The sequence below is a fragment of the Balaenoptera borealis genome (assembly GCF_965194805.1).
Source record: "Balaenoptera borealis genome assembly, chromosome: 1".
Classification (NCBI taxonomy): domain Eukaryota; kingdom Metazoa; phylum Chordata; class Mammalia; order Artiodactyla; family Balaenopteridae; genus Balaenoptera; species Balaenoptera borealis.
In genome coordinates this window covers 85,349,380-85,368,399 of record NC_138860.1, presented here as the reverse complement: position 1 = coordinate 85,368,399, position 19,020 = coordinate 85,349,380, and the positions used below count along the sequence as shown (strand labels likewise).

General features: G+C 52.7%; 2 protein-coding genes across 12 annotated transcripts in view; one reads left to right on the top strand and one right to left on the bottom strand.

Moving 5' to 3' along the window:
• Positions 1-8,063: 8,063 nt before the first annotated feature.
• On the top strand, positions 8,064-17,440 carry ZNF687 (zinc finger protein 687). 4 transcript variants are annotated; one of them, XM_082346395.1, is made up of 9 exons: positions 8,064-8,436; positions 11,814-13,939; positions 14,089-14,267; positions 14,687-14,863; positions 14,957-15,119; positions 15,265-15,597; positions 15,725-15,837; positions 16,032-16,173; positions 16,318-17,440. In XM_082346395.1, the coding sequence occupies exons 2-9, from the start codon at positions 11,831-11,833 to the stop codon at positions 16,813-16,815; spliced, it is 3,714 nt and encodes a 1,237-aa protein (XP_082202521.1). In that variant the 5' UTR covers positions 8,064-8,436; positions 11,814-11,830; the 3' UTR covers positions 16,816-17,440. The 4 variants fall into 4 exon arrangements, with proteins under 4 accessions (XP_082202521.1, XP_082202520.1, XP_082202522.1 ...); XM_082346394.1 differs by having other exon boundaries at positions 8,067-8,421; XM_082346396.1 differs by lacking the exon at positions 8,064-8,436 and adding an exon at positions 8,503-8,627.
• Positions 17,441-17,677: 237 nt separating this feature from the next.
• The window catches only part of PI4KB (phosphatidylinositol 4-kinase beta), a 29,342-nt gene continuing 27,999 nt past the window's right edge, over positions 17,678-19,020 (bottom strand). For 7 of the 8 annotated variants that reach the window (XM_082346437.1, XM_082346435.1, XM_082346433.1 and 4 more), the window contains one exon: positions 17,678-18,572. In XM_082346437.1, coding sequence (XP_082202563.1) covers positions 18,391-18,572 — 182 coding nt within the window. In that variant the 3' untranslated portion in view covers positions 17,678-18,390. The remainder of the gene's footprint in view (positions 18,573-19,020) is intronic. The other variant, XM_082346439.1, reaches the window with a different exon arrangement.

Genomic DNA, 19,020 nt, shown 5'->3' with positions numbered 1-19,020 from the left:
TGTCCAGGGAAGTGGTTAAGACTCTGAGCTTCCACTGCAGGGGGATGCAGGGTCAATCCCTGGGTGGGGAACTAAGATCTCGCATGCCTGCAAGGTGAGGCCAAACAACAACAACAAAACAACAACAAAACAACAAAAAAATCCTGGACAAAGCACTTTATAAAAGAGATGATACAAATGGCCAATAAGAGTTATGAAAAGGTGCTTAACATCATTTTTCATCAGGGTAATACAAATGAAAACCGCAATGAAATACCACAACATACTCACCAAAATACCTAAAACTAAAAGGATTGACAATGCCAAGTGTTGGTGAAGATACTGTAGGACAACTGGAACACTCATAAATTGCTGGTGGGAGTATAAACTGGAACACTTAGGAAAGCTGGTACTACTTAGTCAAAGGAGACATACATATCTAGACCCACTATACTTGAGTATATACTCAGGAAAAATTAGTGCACCTGTCCATCAAAATAGAGATACAAAAATGTTCATAGTAGTTTTTACTTTTTTTGTTGTTGTTTTTGACCATGCCACGTGGCTTGTGGGATCTTATTTCCCCAACCAGGGATCGAACCCGCACCCCCTGCAGTGGAAGCACAGAGCCTTAAGCACTGGACCGCCGGGGAAGTCCCCATAGTAGTTTTACAGCCAAAAACTGGATACAATCAACAGTAGAATGGATAAATTGTGGTTTATTCATGAAATGAAATAATACATAGCAATAAAAAGAGAAAAAAACTAATACTATAACATGATTAGATCTCACAAACAAAATGTTGAAAGAAGCTAGATACACAAAAATTATATATTACAATTTCTTTTATAAGAAGTTCAAGAACAGGCAAAACAAGTCAATGGTGGTAGAAGCAGAATAGTAGTAACTATTGTGTGGGAAAAGCTAAGAGGGAAGCTTTGTGGAGCCAGGAATGCGCGCGCACACATGATTATACCACCCACCGCCACTCCTTGTTGCAGCCATCTACTGCCCTCACCCCACTCTGTCACTCTCTCCTACACAACTCCTGTTATAATTCTTGATTTCAATATCCTTGTAAATGAGCCTTCTAACCCCCTGGCTGCTCCGTCTCCCAGTTCATTCCTCTCTCCTGAATGCCTATTTCCTACCTTCTCTCTCCTCAGATCTCTAGTTCCTTCATCATCCTCATGAGCTCTTAGGGGATGATCTTGTTTCTTTAGCTGTGACAATACCAACTGTGACAATACTGAGAGACCTTCCACAGCTTCCTCACCATGTCCACTTACTCTGCCTTCTGTCCTTTATTATGGGTGAACTATCCATGTTCCTCTATTTGTGAACTAGACCCCACCCTTCACCTTTTTAAGCACTTGGCTCCAGGAAATTTTCTCTGTCTCTTTACTGCAATGTCAGTTTTTCCTCTCTACAGGATCTTTTCTACCAGTGTACTAACATACTGCAATTTCTTCATCTTGAAATAGTCCTTTCCTGTCTTTTTCCTCCAGTTACCACCCCATTTCTTACCTTCCCTCCTTTGAAAAAATTGTCTATAGTCACTGTCTCCTTTTTTAAAAAAATTTTTTTGCAACCCCTAGTCCATTCTTTTGAACCCACTACAGGCAAGTTTTTGTTGCCCTCAATCCACCTAATCTGTTCTTATCATGATCACCCATGACCTCCATTTGGCTTAATTCATTGGTCAGTTCTCAGGCTTCATCTTATTTGATCTTCTAGTGGCATCTGACAGGTCATTATTCTTTCCTCCTCCTTGAAACATTCTTTATTTGACTTCAAGGACACAACCCTTTCCTGGTTCCCTCCTTCCTCTTTGATCTTTCTCAGTCTCCTTTACTGATTCTGTTCACCTCCCTGACCTTTAAACTTTAGAGTTCCCCATGGCTCAGTCCTTGGACTTTTTCTCTACATTCCCTTGGTAATCTCATCCACTCTGACCCAGATTTTTATTTTATTTTATTTTATTATTTTTTTATTTTTTATTTTTTTTAAATTAATTTATTTGTTTATTTATTTTTGGCTGTGTTGGGTCCTCGCCCCTGTGCGGGGGCCCTCTCCAGTTGCGGCAAGTGGGGGCCACTCTTCATCGCGGTGCGCGGGCCTCTCATTAACGCGGCCTCTCTTGTTGCGGAGCACAGGCTCCAGACGCGCAGGCTCAGTAGTTGTGGCTCACGGACCCAGCTGCTCCGCGGCATGTGGAATCTTCCCAGACCAGGGCTCGAACCCGTGTGCCCTGCATTGGCAGGCAGACTCCCAACCACTGCGCCACCAGGGAAGCCCTTATTTTATTTTTTTATTAAAGTATGGTTGATTTACAATGTGTTAGTTTCTGGTGTACAGCAAAGTGCTTCAGTTATATACATATATAGTATTTATATTATACATATATTCTTTTTCATATTCTTTTCCATTATGGTTTACTACAGGATACTGAATATGGTTCCCTGTGCTATACAGTAAATTCTTGTTGTTTATCTACTTTGTATATAATAGTTTGTATCTGCTAATCCCAAACTCCAGATTTATCCCTCCCCCACTCCCTTTCCCCTTTGGTAACCATAACTTTGTTTTCCATGTCTGTGAGTCTGTTTCTGTTTTGTAAATAAGTTCATTTCTGTCATATTTTAGATTCCACATATAAGTGATATCATATGGTATTTGTCTTTCTCTCTTTGGCACTTCACTTAGTATGATAATCTCTAGGTCCATCCGTGTTGCTGCAAATGGCATTATTTCATTTTATATATATATACATATATACACCACATCTTTTTTTTAATATCACATCTTCTTTATCCATTTATCTGTCGATGGACATTTAGGTTGCTTCCATGTCTTGGCTATTTTAAATTGTGCTGCTATGAACACTGGAGTGTATGTATCTTTTCAAATTATAGTTTTGTCTGGATATATGTCTGGAAGTGAGATTGCTGGATCATATGGCAACTCTATTTTTAGATTTTTGAGGAACCTCCATACTGTTTTCCATAGTGGCTGCACCAATTTACATTCCGACCAACAGTGTAGGAGAGTTCCCTTTTTTTTGCACCCTCTCCATCGGTTATTTGTAAACATTTTTAAAATAATTATTTATTTATTTATTTTGGTTGCACCAGGTCTTAGTCATGAATCGCCGGCTCCTTAGTTGCAGCACATGGGCTCCTTCGTTGTGGCAGGCAGGCTCCTTAGTTGTGGCATGCGGGCTCCTTAGTTGTGGCATGCGAATTCTTAGTTGTGACATGCGTGTGGGATCTAGTTCCCTGACCAGGGATCGAACCTGGGCCCCCTGCATTGGGAGCGTGAAATCTTATCCACTGTGCCACCAGGGAAGTCCCTGTAGACTTTTTAATGACAGCTATTCTGACCAGTGTGAGGTGGTACCTCATTATAGCTTTGATTTGCATTTCTGTAATTAGCAATGTTGAGCATCTTTTCAAGTGCCTGTTGGCCGTCTGTATGTTTTCTTTGGAGAAATGTCTATTTAGGTCTTCCGTCCATTTTTTGGATTGGGTTGTTTGTTTTTTTGTTATTGAGTTGTATGAGCTATTTGTATATTTTGGAAATTAAACCCTTGTCAGTTGCATCATTTGCAAATATTTTCTCCCAGTCTGTAGGTTGTCTTTTCATTTTGTTTATGGTTTCCTTTGCTGTGCAAAAGCTCATCAGTTTGATTAGGTCCCATTTGTTTATTTTTGCTTTTATTTCTACTGCCTTAGGAGACTGACCTAAGAAAACATTGGTAAGATTTATGACAGAGAATGTTTTGCCTCTGTTCTCTTCTAGGATTTTTATGGTGTCATGTCTTATATTTAAGTCTTTAAGCCATTTTGAGTTTATTTTTGTGTATGGTGTGAGGGTGTGTTCTAACTTCATTGATTTACATGCAGCTGTCCAGCTTTCCCAACACCACTTACTGAAGAGAAGGTGGTGTTGCATATTGTATACTCTTGCCTCCTTTGTGGAAGATTAATTGACCGTAGGTATGGGGGTTTATTGCTGGGCTCTCTATTCTGTTCCATTGATATATATGTCTGTTTTTGTGCCAATATCATGCTGTTTTGATTACTGTAACTTTGTAGTATTGACTGAAATCTGGGAGGGTTATGCCTCCAGCTCTTTTCTTTTTCCTCAGGATTGCTTTGGCAATTCTGAATCTTTTATGGTTCCATATACATTTTAGGATTGTTTGTTCTAGTTCTGTGAAAAATGTCATGCTTAATTTGATAGGGATTGCATTAAATCTATAGATTGCTTTGGGTAGTATGGCCATTTTAACAATATTAATTATTCCAATCAAGAGTATGGGATATCTTTCCATTTCTTTGAATCATCTTCAGTTTCCTTTATTGTTTTATGGTTTTCAGCATATAAGTCTTTCACCTCCTTGGTCACGTTTATTCTTAAGTATTTTATTTTTATTTTTTTGATGTGACTTTAAAAGGGATTTTTTTTTACTTTCTCTTTCTGATATTTCATTGTTAGTGTAAAGATCCAGATTTTAAATACTTTCTAAAAGCTGATGACACTCAAATTTATATCTCTCAAGTATATATATATATATATATATATGTTGAGCTGCTGAACTTACCCCAGAACCTGCTTCTCCTGCAGTCTTCCCAGCTGAGGAAATGGTAACATCATTCTTCTACTTCCTCAGGCCCCAAAGCTTTGAGTTTCTTTTTCTTGTACCCCACATCCTACCCTTTTAAAAGGTAAGTGAGGAGACTTCCCTGGTGGTGCAGTGGTTAAGAATCCGCCTGCCAATGCAGGGGACACGGGTTCCATCCCTGGTCCAGGAAGATCCCACATGCCACGGAGCAACTAAGCCCATGCGACACAACTACTGAGCCTGCACTCTGGAGCCTGTGAGCCACAACTACTGAGCCTGCGTGCCACAACTACTGAGCCCACATGCCTAGAGCCCGTGCTCCGCAACAGGAGAGGCCACTGCAATGAGAAGCCCGCACACCGCACCACAATGAAGAGTAGCCTCCGTTCGCCACAACTAGAGAGAGCCCGTGCAAAGCAACGAAGACCCAACACAGCCAAAAATAAATAAATAAATAAATAAATAAATTTATTTATTTAAAAAAAAAGGTAAGTCAGGCCACCATGTCATTTGTCACCTTCCCATCGTACTTTGAGAGAAAGCCAAAGTCCTTCCATTAACCCCCTAAGCATCCCATGATCTGATCCACTCCTCCCACCCCCTTACCTCTCTGGAAAATGCTCCCACCTCAAAACCTTGTAGTTGTTCCCTCTTCCTGGTATGTTCTTGTCCCAGATACCTGCATGGCTCATTCACAACTTTTCAGTCTTTACTTAAATGCCACCTTCTCAGAAAGGCCTTCACTGTCTACCCTGTCTAAAATTGCACCCCTCCTCACACGTCTTGTCCTCCTTCCCTGCTTTGCTTTTTCACATTTAAAAAAAATTAATAGACTTTATTTCTAAGAGCAGTTTTAGGTTATAGAAAAGTTGAGCAGAAATTACAGAGTTTCCATATGCTTCCTTTCCCTTAGTTTCTCCTGTTATTAACATCTTGTATTAGTGGTACATTTGTTACAATTAATGAATCAATATTGGTACATTATTAACTAAAGTCCATTTCTTACGCTAGGGCTTTTGACAAATGTATAATGTCATGTAACAACTATTACAGTGTCATAAAGAAGAGTTTTTTTTTTAATTAATAATTTATTTTTGGCTGCCTTGGATTTTTGCTGCTGCGTGCTTTTTCTCGTTATGAGCGGGGGTTACTCTTCATTGCGGTGTGCGGGCTTCTCATTGCAGTGGTTTCTCTTGTTGCGGACCACGGGCTCTAGGTGCGCGGGCCCAGTAGTTGTGGCACATGGGCTTAGTTGCTCCGTGGCATGTGGGATCTTCCTGGACCAGGGATGGAACCCGTGTACCCTGCATTGGCAGGTGGATTCTTAACCACTGCGCCACCAGGGAAGTCCCAAGAATAGTTTTACTACACTAAAAATCCCCTATACTCCACCCGTTCATCCCTCCCTCCATCCAAAACCTTAGCAAATACTGATCTTTTTATTGTTTCCATAGTTTTGACTTTTCCAGAATGTCACATAGTTGGAATCATACAGTATATAGCCCTTTCAGATTAGCTTCTTTCACTTAGCAATGTGCATTTAAAGTTCTTCCATGTCTTTTCATGGCTTGATAGCCCTGCTTTATTTTTCTCCTCGGCAATTTCTTACATGGTTCTGTATATTTTTCACTTACCATATTTATTGTCTTGTCCACAGGAATGTATGTGTCACAAGGACAGGGATTCTTGTCTGTTCTGTTCACTGCTGTATCCCCAGTGCCCACAACAGTGTCTTATAGACTGTGCTCAAGAAGTATTAGTTGAACTAAAATATTTCTTGAATACAATTAGTGTATCTAATTGAAGAACAAACCTATCCAGAACCCTCCTGGCAAGGGAATATGTGAAAAAGTGTTTAGCTGTCTGCACTCTAAGAATTTCAACTCCACTGCCTTCGACCTTGGGCAAGTGACCTAACCGAACCTGTCTGTGCCAGTTTCCTGCTCAGTAAAATGGAGCTAATAATAGCACTTCCCTCACAGGGTTTTGGTAGCGATTAAATGAGTTACTATACATAAATTCTCATAATAGGTCCCACACATAGTACGTGTATATGAGTAGTAATTATGGCTCCATACAGGAAGACTCAGAGAAGGAGATGAGAATGAAATGCCGGTTGGCTACATCCAGTATGCGATTCTAGTTAGTTGTTCAGAGGTGGACGAGGCGCCGTGCGCTGGAGCAATTGCAGGCAACCTTGAGAAAGACGGCGCCGGAAAGGGGAGCACTAATCCCATTTCCCCAACGCTTTACAAAGCACTTTTACATTCTAAACGCTTGAAATCCTCACAATTATGTCTGGTGGGCATTATGATCCCAATTTTATACATGAGAAAACTGGTTCGGGGAGGTTGAACGACTTGCCCGATGGAACCATGTGATAAGTGGTGGCCCCAATATTCCCATCCAGAGGTTCTGATTCACACCTCAATACAGTCGCTATTACCCACGAAAACTCTCAGGGCGCGCCAGAGTGTCCGGGGTCCAGGGGTCCTGGACAGGGTAACAGAACCACCTTAATAACAACATCCAGGTTGTCAGCGGCTGTGTGCAAGGCAGGATGTGCAGGCTCGCCGGCCGGCTAGGGTGTGCGAAAGCTGGCACGCTGGACTTGCAGACGAATTCTGCAAGCGCTTGCGGATTAGAGAGTATCAAGGTAACTCAATTTCCTAGCATCCCCTCCCCTTCCCCCGCCTCCAGGGGGCGGGGCAACAAAGCGCGGGAAAACCGGCCTCGACTCCACCCCCTACCCCGTGCTGGGGGCGGGGAAAGGAGAACTCTTAAATGGGTAATGGACACGGGGCGGGTTTCCCCCTCCCCCATCTCCGTGCTTAGGAAGCGTTCCACAATGCCGCTTTAAGATCCCTTTGGAAATGGCCCAGGCCACGCCAGCACACTAACGTCACCTCTCCCCTACTTCCGGTCTGCAAGCCCGTCCCAGGCTTCAGGTGCCGGTGCCTTCCACACTCCAAATCCCGCCCCCGCTACAAGCCCTCCTGCAGAGGGAGGAGCAGTGGGTGACGCCATGGCCCAGGAGCTAGCCCGTGCGAGGACCCCATCCATTCAGATTATATGACGATTTAGGCAGTGGGAAAACCGCGAGGAAATGGTCAACCAGATGACGTGATGCTTTCGGTGACGTCCCATTCTGTGACTTCTGCACGGCATGACTGACATTGGGGTTTAGCTTGAGAAAACACCGCAAATGGATCAACACATCCGGGCTCCACTCGGGGCCAACGCGGTTCTCCTCAACCTGCCCAACAAATAGAAGCAGAGAGTTCTCTAAATTTGCATAAGTGAACTGCAGGCTTCAGGGATCGCGGCCAATAGGGAGTGAGGGGGCGGAGACGCACCTGGGATAGTCACCGCCTCCGGTAGGAAAGGGAATCAGACTGGCTTCTTTTTAAACGACAGTGGCGGAGGCCAATCATTTTTGAGATGCACAGATGGGGCAGTGGGCCCCGGCGCAACCAATGGGAAGAAGCATCTCCAGAAGGACTAGGCTTCTTGCCCAATGAGGCTGGGAAGCCTGTGCGGAGCTGTTTCCGAGCGGCAGTACTTAAGACCAACCCAGTATGGAGCTGGGCGGGGCGCAGTACTGAACGATGGGGGTATTGGCCAATGGCGAGTGCGAAAGCGGGCAGCCCAGACCTGGAACGCGAAAGGAGCTGAGGGAGGGGGAGGCTGAACCGGGAGAGAAGCAGGAAGTAGCGGCGGTCGTGGGGAGGGCGGCGGCGGCGACGGCGGCGGCGGCAGCGACCGGAGCAGGGAAGAGACCGCCGGGTCTCGGCCCGCACGGGGAGCGGAACAAGTAAGCGTGCCTGGGGTAAATACCCGCCTTTGGCCCCGCCCCCTGGGGGGGCGGGTAAATACCCCCGCCCCTCCCCCACTTGGTCAACTACCCCCCTCGCCGCGCCGCCCCCCGGGATGGCTTCTACCGGGGCCCCGACGTCGCCTCCATTCCTTGGGGCCCGTGGGCGAAACTCCTAGCCTGTTGAAAGCACAGCCCCTAGCAGGGTAAACGTGGAGGGGGGGGTCGGGGTCCCCAACTCCTGGCGCCCCCAGCCCGAGAGGCGTCCGAAGCGCGGCCCGGGGACTGGAAGCTGCGGGATGTCGCGACCTAAAATGGTGTCCGTGTCCGGGGGTGGGGGCGGGGGAACTGGGCCAGGCCGGAGCGGAGCCTGCACCCCGACTGGGCACGGGTCAGCGTCCGGGCCCGGACGGGACCCAGGCTCGTGCCCCAGGCCGCGGCGTGCCTTCCGATTCCTCCCCAGTCTCGAGAGAGCCTCGGGAGCCCTCGAGGGGAGGAGGCTGCGCTGCGCAGGGAGGGAGGGGAGGAGGTCGGAGTTGGGACGGACCCCGGCTGGAGAGCTGCGAGTCTGGCAAAAACTGTCCCCTCCCCACTTCTCTCTTTCCACGCCTCCCCTGCTCCGGTGTAGTTTTGGGCCGGGAGGTGCTGCGCGGCAGCTCCCCGAGGGCCTGGCCTGGCCAAGGCCCGTTCTTCCCTTAGCACGCTGGTGAGAGCTAGAAAAGCGCGGCGCGCCTCAGTTTCCCCTCTGGCTTCTCCCATGTACACCCCGCCCCCTTTCCGCAACCCTGGACATGCTCCCCGCGCCGGTCATCGGCAGATGGCAGGGACTTAATTCCGGCCGCTGCCCAGCTTGGCGGCAGCCTAATCGCCCCCGGCCGCCGGCCCCTCGCCCTCCTCTGCGCAGCAGGCCCCGGGCCAGGGAAAGGGACGCGGAGCCCCCACCCGACCCAGGCCAGTTCACCCTCTTCCTGTTCAGCCCCTTCCTTTGGCTTTTGGGGAAGAACAGAGGGAAGGAGGGGGGCTGGAGCCCAAGAGACAGGGCGCAGCAGCCGCAGAAAGGCCTGAGCCGTGGGGCGGGGAAGCCTCTTCGGCCTTGAGCTCCGCTGCTTGATCTACTGTCTGCTCCTGGCTCTCCGATGACCTCTAAGTCACTTGGACGCCAAAGGGGGAGTTGCTTGGGGGAGGCAAGTTTGCAGATGTTTGCTCATAGTCCCCACTGATCTGTGCTCCACCAGCCCACTTTTCTGAGGGCCTGAGCGGAAGGTAGCTTTGGTCTCGGGGTCGGGAGGGAGCCGGCCAGGGGAGGGCCCTAGCGATCCAGCTGGGCAGAGGCAAGGGGCGGAGGGCTTTGTTTAAACCCAGATCCTGTAAATTAAGTAGAGGGGGATGAGAGGAGCACTCCCCTTTCGTTCTTCCTGTAGTTGGTACCCTCTCCCTCCACCCCCATCTTGGTCCCAGCAATGCCAGCTGCCACCTGCTGGGACTATCTCCAGTTACAGTCTAAAGGCTGGAAAGAGGTGAGAGAATTGGCCCTGGGAAATGGCTTGCCTTGTGGGCAGGGAATGTGGAGGGAAAGAGACTTCTTCAGTTGCTTCTTCCTAGGTATAGAAACACTTGGAAGAAATGGGTAGGGAACACACCTGGGTTCCCCACAAGCTCTAGGCTGGCCTTCTTGTTGGTTTAGTGCCACATAAGTCTTGTGGGACTTTTTTTTTTTTGTACTGGGACAGATGGGGGTTGGGTGAGACTTCCTGGGCCACTGTTGCCAAGGGAAAATGAAAAGGATGAGGAGTGTGAGTTGGGGATAAACTGGGGTGAGGAGCTCAGAGCAGAAATGACAGGGGTGAGGGGCCTGGCTTTTCCCCGTTGTGGCAGCTGTGCTGGATAAGCGCATACCCTGGAGTTTTAGCCCTGAGAGAGCAAGATGGAGAAGGAGGGAGGGAGGGAAGGAGGAGGGGTTGGCTAGGGGAGGGCCAGGCACTCTTGGGAAGGTAGGTGAGCGAGCAGCAGGTGTTTGTGACAGGAGAGGCCTAGGCTGGGGCCCTTGTGACCAGACTGCTGTTATGGTTTTCCCATTTCTTCTTTTCGTCTCTTTCTGTTCCTGTGTCTTATTCTTTCCATCTTGGTCTCTTGGGTAACTTCCCTGAGCCCACTTCTCCCTCTTAACCAAGCTAGATCTCCAGGTGCCATTAATGACCCCAAGTGGCCCAGACTTGAGCTTACATGACCCCTGGCTCTTGTCTCTGACCCCAACCCTAGATTTCCAGTGCTTATTCCCTCCCAGCTCCTTTTCGGCCTGGCATATCCTTGTTGTCCTAGCTGTAATAATAAATCATACTCTGGGTTCTGGCTCTCACATTTATGATTCATATCATGCTCAGAACAACCCTATGATATATAGATTACTTATCCCCTCTTTCAGACAGCAAAAGTAAGGCGGTGGAGTAACTTGCTTATACAGCAGGCCATTGATAAGGCTGGAACTAGAATCAATTCTTACATCTTGTCTTAAGTCACATGCCCCTTTGTACACATGGCCTTTCAGATCTCTGGACCCCCAGAAGATCCATGAAGAATATGAATGGATCCCATGCTGCCATGAATGAGCCCTTAAACCTAGAGCATCATGTACATCCTCCTCCTTAATAGTAGTATTGATTAATTGATTCTGTGCTGGGCACAGGAGGGGTTGAAGTGGTTTCAACTAAGATGCTCACTGAACTCCCTCCATCTCTACTCCCTTATCTCTTATCTGTATTTATTTTATTTTATTTTATTTATTTTTGGCTGCGTCAGGTCTTAGTCGCGGCATGCGGGATCTTCGTTGAGGCATGTAGTATCTTTCGTTGCGGTGCGTGGGCTGCTCTCTAGTTGTGGCACGCAGGCTCCAGGGCGCGTGGGCTCTGTAGTTGTGGTGCGCGGGTTCCAGAAAACGTGGGCTCTGCAGTTTGCGGCCTGCAGGATCTCTAGTTGAGGCGTACAAGCTCAGTATTTGTGGCGCGCGGGCTTAGTTGCCCCCAGGGCATGTGGGATCTTAGTTCCCTGACCAGGGATCAAACCCGTGTCCCCTGCGTTGGAAGGTGGATTCTTTACCGCTGGACCACCAGGGAAGTCTCTTTTATCTGTATTTCTGAGAAGTCTCTTTTCCTTTGCTTTCTCTGGATCTTGGTGTCCTCCCTGGAATGTGCATACTACATTCCTTTCAATTTTAGGGTTTGGCAAAACAGGTGCCTCCACCAGCTCTCTAGGATTTGCCCTATGGTGGAGGTGTACCCAAGTCAGAGTGTGCGTGGGTTCTGAGAGCAGATGAATTTGGAGATCTTGAGGGAGGAGGTCCAGTGTTCCTGCTTCCAGAGGTCTCAGTTTCTCCCTCTTTTTCCTGTTTTCCTCAGGTCTGGGACCTGTTGCCATGGGGGACATGAAGACCCCTGATTTTGATGACCTGCTTGCTGCCTTTGACATCCCCGACATTGATGCAAATGAAGCCATCCACTCTGGGCCAGAAGAAAATGAGGGGCCAGGAGGCTCAGGGAAGCCAGAACCCAGTGTAGGAGGTGAATCTGGAGCAGCAACAGCAGTGGCTGCCGGGGATGGCCCTGGGTTGCCCGCCCAGGCCTCTGACCATGGCCTGCCACCGCCAGACGTCTCGGCAGTCAGCGTCATTGTCAAGAACACTGTGTGTCCTGAGCAGTCGGAGTCCCTGGCTGGGAGTTCAGGAGGGGAAGGGGCCCGGGCTGGGGGAGTGACTAAGGAAGGGTCTATGGGACCTCGTCTAATGCAAAATGGTTTTGGGGGCCCTGAGCCATCCCTTCCAGGAACCCCGCACTCTCCAGCTCCTCCCAGTGGGGGTACCTGGAAAGAAAAATCCATGGAAGGCAAAGCTCCCCTGGACCTCTTTGCTCATTTTGGGCCTGAGCCAGGGGAGCACCCCGATCCCCTTCCTCCCTCTGCGCCCTCCCCACCTCGGGAAGGGGCCCTGACCCCACCTCCTTTCTCCTCTCCCTTTGAGCTGGCCCGGGAGAATGGCCCAGCCCTGCTGCCCCCTGGTTCTCCCCCACTGCTGGGGGCCTTGAAGCAGGAAAGCTGCAGCCCTCTTCATCCCCAGAGCCTACCAGGCTCAGGCTCAGGCTCTAGCCCTGAGGCCACGGGCGTCCCTGCCAGTGTCTCCCCTTCCCGGGTTGCAGGGGTGTCCTTCTTCAAGAAGTCTCCAGGGCACCAGAGCCCTCTTGCCTCCCCTAAAGTGCCCAGCTGTCAGCCCCTAAAGGAAGAAGAGGACGAGGGACCAGTGGACAAGTCTCCCCCAGGAAGTCCCCAGAGTCCCTCTAGTGGAGCCGAGGCTGCAGATGAGGACAGCAATGACTCCCCTGCCTCCTCCAGCTCCTCTAGGCCCCTCAAGGTACGGATTAAGACCATTAAAACATCCTGCGGGAATATCACAAGGACTGTAACCCGGGTCCCCTCAGACCCTGATCCCCCTGCCCCCTTGCCTGAACGGGGCTTCCTGGCAGAGGCTAGCCTCCTGAAGCTGTCCCCCGCAACCCCGACCCCTGAGGGTCCAAAGGTGGTGAGTGTCCAGCTGGGTGATGGCACGAGGCTAAAGGGCACCGTGCTGCCCGTGGCCACCATCCAGAATGCAAGCACTGCCATGCTGATGGCAGCCAGTGTGGCCCGCAAAGCCGTGGTTCTGCCTGGAGGCACTGCCCCCAGCCCTAAGACGATGGCTAAGAATGTGCTGGGTCTAGTGCCCCAAGCGCTGCCCAAGGCTGAGGGGAGGGCAGGGCTGGGGGCTGGGGGGCAGAAGGTGAACGGTGCCTCGGTGGTGATGGTGCAGCCCTCTAAGCCGGCCACTGGGCCGGGGGCAGGGGGTGGCACCGTGATCTCACGGACCCAGTCCAGCCTGGTGGAGGCCTTCAACAAGATCCTCAACAGCAAGAACTTGCTGCCTGCCTACCGGCCAAACCTGAGTCCACCGGCTGAGGCCGGGCTGGCCCTGCCGCCCACGGGCTACCGCTGCCTCGAGTGTGGGGACGCCTTCTCGTTGGAGAAGAGCCTGGCGCGACACTATGACCGCCGGAGCATGCGCATCGAGGTCACCTGCAACCACTGCGCCCGCCGCCTAGTCTTCTTCAACAAGTGCAGCCTGCTGCTGCACGCCCGTGAGCACAAGGACAAGGGGCTCGTCATGCAGTGCTCGCACCTGGTCATGAGGCCGGTGGCCCTGGACCAGATGGTGGGGCAGCCGGACATCACGCCCCTGCTGGCTGTCCCACCTGCCCTCGGACCTCCAGCCTTGCCTGCCTTGGGCAAGGGTGACGGGGCCGTCACCTCCTCCGCCGTTACTGCAGTTGCCGCTGAGGCCCCTGTGCTGCCACTCTCAGCTGAGCCGCCTGCCGCCCCGGCCACCTCTGCTTACACCTGCTTCCGCTGCCTGGAGTGCAAGGAGCAGTGCCGGGACAAGGCCGGCATGGCTACCCACTTCCAGCAGCTCGGGCCCCCCGCCCCTGGCGCCACCAGCAATGTGAGTTACCTTTCCCAGCCCCTCCCTGGGACGGGGACAGCCAGATGCCACGAGGACAGGATCTAGGAAGGTGTGGGGACTTGGTTAGGAGAAGGAGTGGGGGACAGGCCAATCCTCACAGACTCACCTGGTTTCAACCCCCTCGACAGGTGTGCCCAACCTGCCCCATGATGCTCCCCAATCGCTGCAGCTTCAGTGCCCACCAGCGCATGCATAAGAACCGGCCTCCCCACGTCTGCCCGGAGTGTGGGGGCAACTTTCTGCAAGCCAATTTTCAGACCCACCTCCGGGAGGCCTGTCTGCATTTCTCTCGCCGCGTAGGATACAGGTGCCTCCCACCTCTCCTCCCCATAGTCTCTCAACACTTTTCCTCCTGTACTTGGTGGTCTCATGGCTCCTGGGACCAGCCTTTCAGATGGCCTCTCACGGTGTTGAGCCCCGTCTCCTGTTGAATCACTCAGCCCTGGTGTGTTAGCAGATGCAGCCAGAGCGCTCTCTGCCTTCCCTTCGTTCCCCACGCAGAGGGAGCAAGCGGGGCCCCCTCCGGAGCATCAGCTCTGCCTCTCTGCCTCCGCAGGCCTCCCTTGGGGAACTGGGTACTGCAGCTCCCTCCTTCCTCCACTGGCTCGTGTTCCACCGCTGATGAGCTTCTTAGGGTCCACCCAGTCCCCGAGAAGGAGTGTGGGGCTGGAGGTGGCCGTGGAGATGCCCCCAGCTCACCACGGCGCCTCCTGCTTACTCCCCAAGGTGCCCCAGCTGTGCAGTGGTGTTTGGGGGTGTGAACTCCATCAAGTCCCACATCCAGACGTCACACTGCGAGGTTTTCCACAAGTGCCCCATCTGCCCCATGGCCTTCAAGTCTGCACCCAGCGCCCACGCCCACCTCTACACCCAGCATCCCAGCTTCCACACGCAGCAGGCCAAGTGAGACCTGGGGAGGGAGCGTGAGGAGGGGCGGGTGGGGGGGCTGGGCCTCGATGGGGCAGGATGTCTGCACTGTCTTCTCCACCCGCCCAGGATGATCTACAAGTGCGCCATGTGTGACACAGTCTTCACTCACAAGCCCCTCCTCTCCTCGCACTTCGACCAGCACTTGCTGCCCCAGCGTGTCAGCGTCTTTAAGTGCCCATCTTGTCCTCTGCTTTTTGCCCAAAAAAGGACCATGCTGGAACATCTCAAGGTACAGGAGTCGAGGGACGGAGGCAGGGTGCTCCGCTGTGTTGACCGGGGACCCCTCCGGAAGTGGGAGCAGGGGAGAAGCCGGGACTCTGGCAAAGCCAGGCCCTCCCCCACACCAGCCATCCCCCCTTGTCTCCCTCTCACAGAACACCCATCAGTCTGGGCGCTCGGGGGAGGAGACTCCTGGGAAAGGGGCCGGGGGTGCCCTTCTGACCCCCAAGACTGAGCCTGAGGAGCTGGCTGTGTCTCGGGGAGGAGCAGCTGCCCCTACTGAGGAATCTTCTTCATCCTCAGAAGAGGAAGAACTGCCCAGCTCCCCTGAGCCCCCTCGCCCAACCAAACGGCCCCGGCGAGAACTGGGGAGCAAAGGCGTCAAGGGCGGGGGTGGGGGCCCTGGAGGCTGGACCTGTGGCCTTTGTCACTCCTGGTTCCCTGAGCGTGACGAGTATGTGGGCCACATGAAGAAGGAGCATGGCAAGGTGAGTGGGGTGCCCCCGGGGAGCAGGATGGGCTGGAGGGGCAGCATTGGGATTGACCTGTGTGGCAGTGGGGATGGGGTCCTGCGTGGAGCCTGGCTCTGAGACCCCCCAACCCCTGTTCTCCTAGTCAGTGAAGAAGTTTCCCTGTCGCCTGTGTGAGCGCTCCTTCTGCTCCGCCCCCAGCCTGAGGCGCCACGTCAGGGTCAATCACGAGGGTATCAAGCGAGTTTACCCATGCAGGTAACCCTTACCCCCTCACCCCCTTTCTCTTTTCTGTCCGGCAGGGTGCCCCCAACCCTGGTTCCCCAAAATACCTTCCCACCTGCCTCTTAGGTCTGAGTGGACTGACGGTTGAGGCCTCCCTCTGCTCAAGCCACGAGCCTTGGTCTTTGGGCTGTGCCGCTGGAGCCCACCCCGCCCGCTCTCCCCTTTAGGTATTGCACAGAGGGAAAACGCACCTTCAGCAGCCGCCTGATCCTGGAGAAACACGTCCAGGTCCGGCACGGCTTGCCGCTCGGGGCCCAGTCCCCTGGCCGGGGGAGCGCCCTGGCTCGGGGCCCTGGTGCCAGAGCCCAGGTAGGCGGAGGCCCATGCTGCTGCGTGAGGGCCGTGGGAGCGGGAGCCTGCGCGGTTATAGCCGAGGCCTCAGGAAGCTGGGCAGGGGTGCCAGGGACGGTGGGGGCTGACGGGGAGGCCCAGTTTCTTCACTCTCTTCTCCAGGGGCCGGGACGGAAACGCCGCCAGTCCTCTGACTCTTGCAGTGAGGAGCCTGACAGCACGACACCTCCAGCCAAGTCCCCCAGGGGCGGCCCCGCGGCGGGAGGCCACGGCCCCCTGCGCTACCGGAGCAGCAGCTCAGCGGAGCAGAGCCTCATGGTGGGGTTGAGGGTGGATGGCGGCGCCCAGCAGTGCCTCGACTGCGGCTTGTGCTTCGCCTCCCCTGGCTCCCTGAGCCGGCACCGTTTCATCAGCCACAAGAAGAAACGGGGTGTGGGGAGTGCCAGTGCCCTGGGCCTGGGGGATGGGGAGGAAGAAGCCCCCCCTCCTTCCAGGTCTGACCCAGAGGGGGGAGATTCACCCTTGCCAGCTTCTGGAGGCCCACTGACATGTAAGGTCTGTGGCAAGAGCTGCGACAGCCCTCTCAACCTCAAGACCCATTTCCGCACACATGGCATGGCGTTCATCAGGGCTCGGCAAGGGGGCAGTGGGGACAACTAGGGCCCAGGCCTGGACTCACTAGCCCCTTCCCTCTTCCTTGGGAGCCTGGGTCACTGCTGCCGCCTGGTCCCTGGGCTGGGGAGTTCCATTAGAATTCATGTTTTGTTCAACTCCTCTCCCGCTAGCCCCCAAGGACAAGCTTTTGAGAATGGTAGTTATTTGAGGTCCCTGCCTTGGGTTTGGCCCTTGGGTCCTAGTAGAGTGGGTCCTCCATTCCTTTTTTCTGAGCCCAACACTAATTATTTTCTTGCTGCAGCCCCCCATGTGGGACGGGGGGTGTGGGAGGACGGGAAGGCCCAATGCTGGGGTGGTCAGGGGCACTCTCCTCAACCCCTGTGGGCACAGATGGCAGCCCTGGCCTTGCCCTAGTGCCCCCCCGCAGACTCCCTGGCACTCAAGCCCTCCACCCCTGCAGTGCCTTTCACTTATCTTTTTTTTTTTCCCCCAGAAATCGGGGGGGGGGAGGGGGGTTGGTGGAGATGAGTCCTGTCAAGGGGGTCCCAGGGAGAGGAGGGGACAGGCTCTCAGGAATCCTTTATTCTTGTAGTAATAATAATACTAACAAACTGGGGGAAATGGGAAGGAGAAAACCAGACCATTAAAACTGCTCGTGGTTTAATCCCCATTCAAGCTCCTCTTTTTATGTGACTTACTTAGACAATGTGGACGTGTCTGGGAGGGGGTGAGTGACAAAGCTGGGAAGGCCCTTCTTCAGGGAAGAGGTGGTATTGACCGAGACAGGCAGGGAAAAAGCAATCTATCTTCCTCCACCTCGTTCTGTGTGGTGCCGTTTGTATCCTGGACACTGAGGCATCTGTTCACTCCCTACCCCTGAAAAGAAATACAACTCAGAAATGACACAGATGGCTAACTAAGGACTTTATTTCAAACAAAAATTAAAAATAAAAAACAGAGCTATTTCCCTGGGTGTGGGGAAGGGATAAGGGCAAGGAATTCCCCATGGCTAGGCCAATACCCTCAGACTGGAGGGGCTGTGATCATTCCCTTCCTCACTCCTGGGATGGGGAACCTCAGCAAGTGCAGGACCCTATGCCAAAGCCCACCTACCAAGGGGAACTCGGGCTAGGGGTCAGTCCCTGGGAGGTGACAGAGTTGGGCAGCAGCATGGCCGAAGGCCAACCACAGGATCAAGTCCTTAGTACCAAGAACCTACTCTTTTCTCCTTCCTGGGACCCAGGACACATTAAGAGGATGGCCTGCGGAAAAAACCTCTCAAACCCTAGTGAGGAGAAGAAAGGCCCCAGTGTCCCTCACATTTATCACTTCTGTTCTCTGGAGGGCAGTGAGCCCTGGAGTCTGTCAGGTGGTAATACTGACACAGCTGGCGGGGTGCAGCAGGGAAGCCCCAGCAAGTCTGGACCCCACGGCTGGTTCTCCCAACCCCCCTGGCAAGCTCTACAGTTACCACATGATCCTCTGTATTTCTTGCCTTCCATTTCCCTTGGTGGATGGCTGGGTGGGTAGGGCTTCCTGGTTTAGGGTTTCTCTGACAAGGGCCTTCCCAGGGAGGGTCCCCTGAATCCCCCACTGCTCCGGGGCCTGAGAAGGAGGATGTCACATGATGCCGTTGGTGAGGTACTGGAAGCCATCGTAGAGTTTGGTGGTGATAGACCGCATGCTGCCGTCCACCATCTGCTCCACCAGCAGCTGGAGCTGCTCCTCAGTCATGCTCATGTGGAACCTCTCCTTGAGGTTGCGGATGGTACTGGAGCCATGGAAGCAAGGAAGCTGAGAACCTGGGGGCAGCAGCAAGGGAACAGGGTCACGGATGGAAAGGAGGGAGCGGCAGTGGTAACAGCCGCCGTAGCCAGTGCAGAGCCGGGGTATCTAAGGTGCCCCTTCCCTCCCACCTCAGAGAGATCCCTGACAAGTGTGGATGCGGTTCTGCTTGGGCAGAGAAGGGAGAATTGTTAGGAGGCCCTTCTTGAGCCCTTCTTTATCCCACAATCCTAAGCCCCTCTAGGTGAGGGCACGAGGGCAGAGGGCCAACACATCTCCCCCAGTAAGGGCGGAAGGAGCAGCCTTAGGACCCAGAGGGAAGGCTGGGAAGAGTCCAGGGAATGGGCCCTGAACTGGGCACTTATCTGGTTGCAGGCCTCTGCCTACGCTACGTCTGACACTCACAGATGACCTGGGCCACCGTCATCACGGGGCCAGACGGGGATGCTCCTGAGCAACGGCGAC

Bases quoted from the DNA above. Each gene is read 5' to 3' on its own strand.
- ZNF687 (XM_082346395.1), top strand. From the start codon at position 11,831: ATGGGGGACATGAAGACCCCTGATTTTGATGACCTGCTTGCTGCCTTT. The intron at 13,940-14,088 runs GTGAGTTACCTT...CCCCCTCGACAG, and splicing joins CCCCTGGCGCCACCAGCAAT to GTGTGCCCAACCTGCCCCAT. The intron at 14,864-14,956 runs GTGAGACCTGGG...CCACCCGCCCAG, and splicing joins TTCCACACGCAGCAGGCCAA to GATGATCTACAAGTGCGCCA.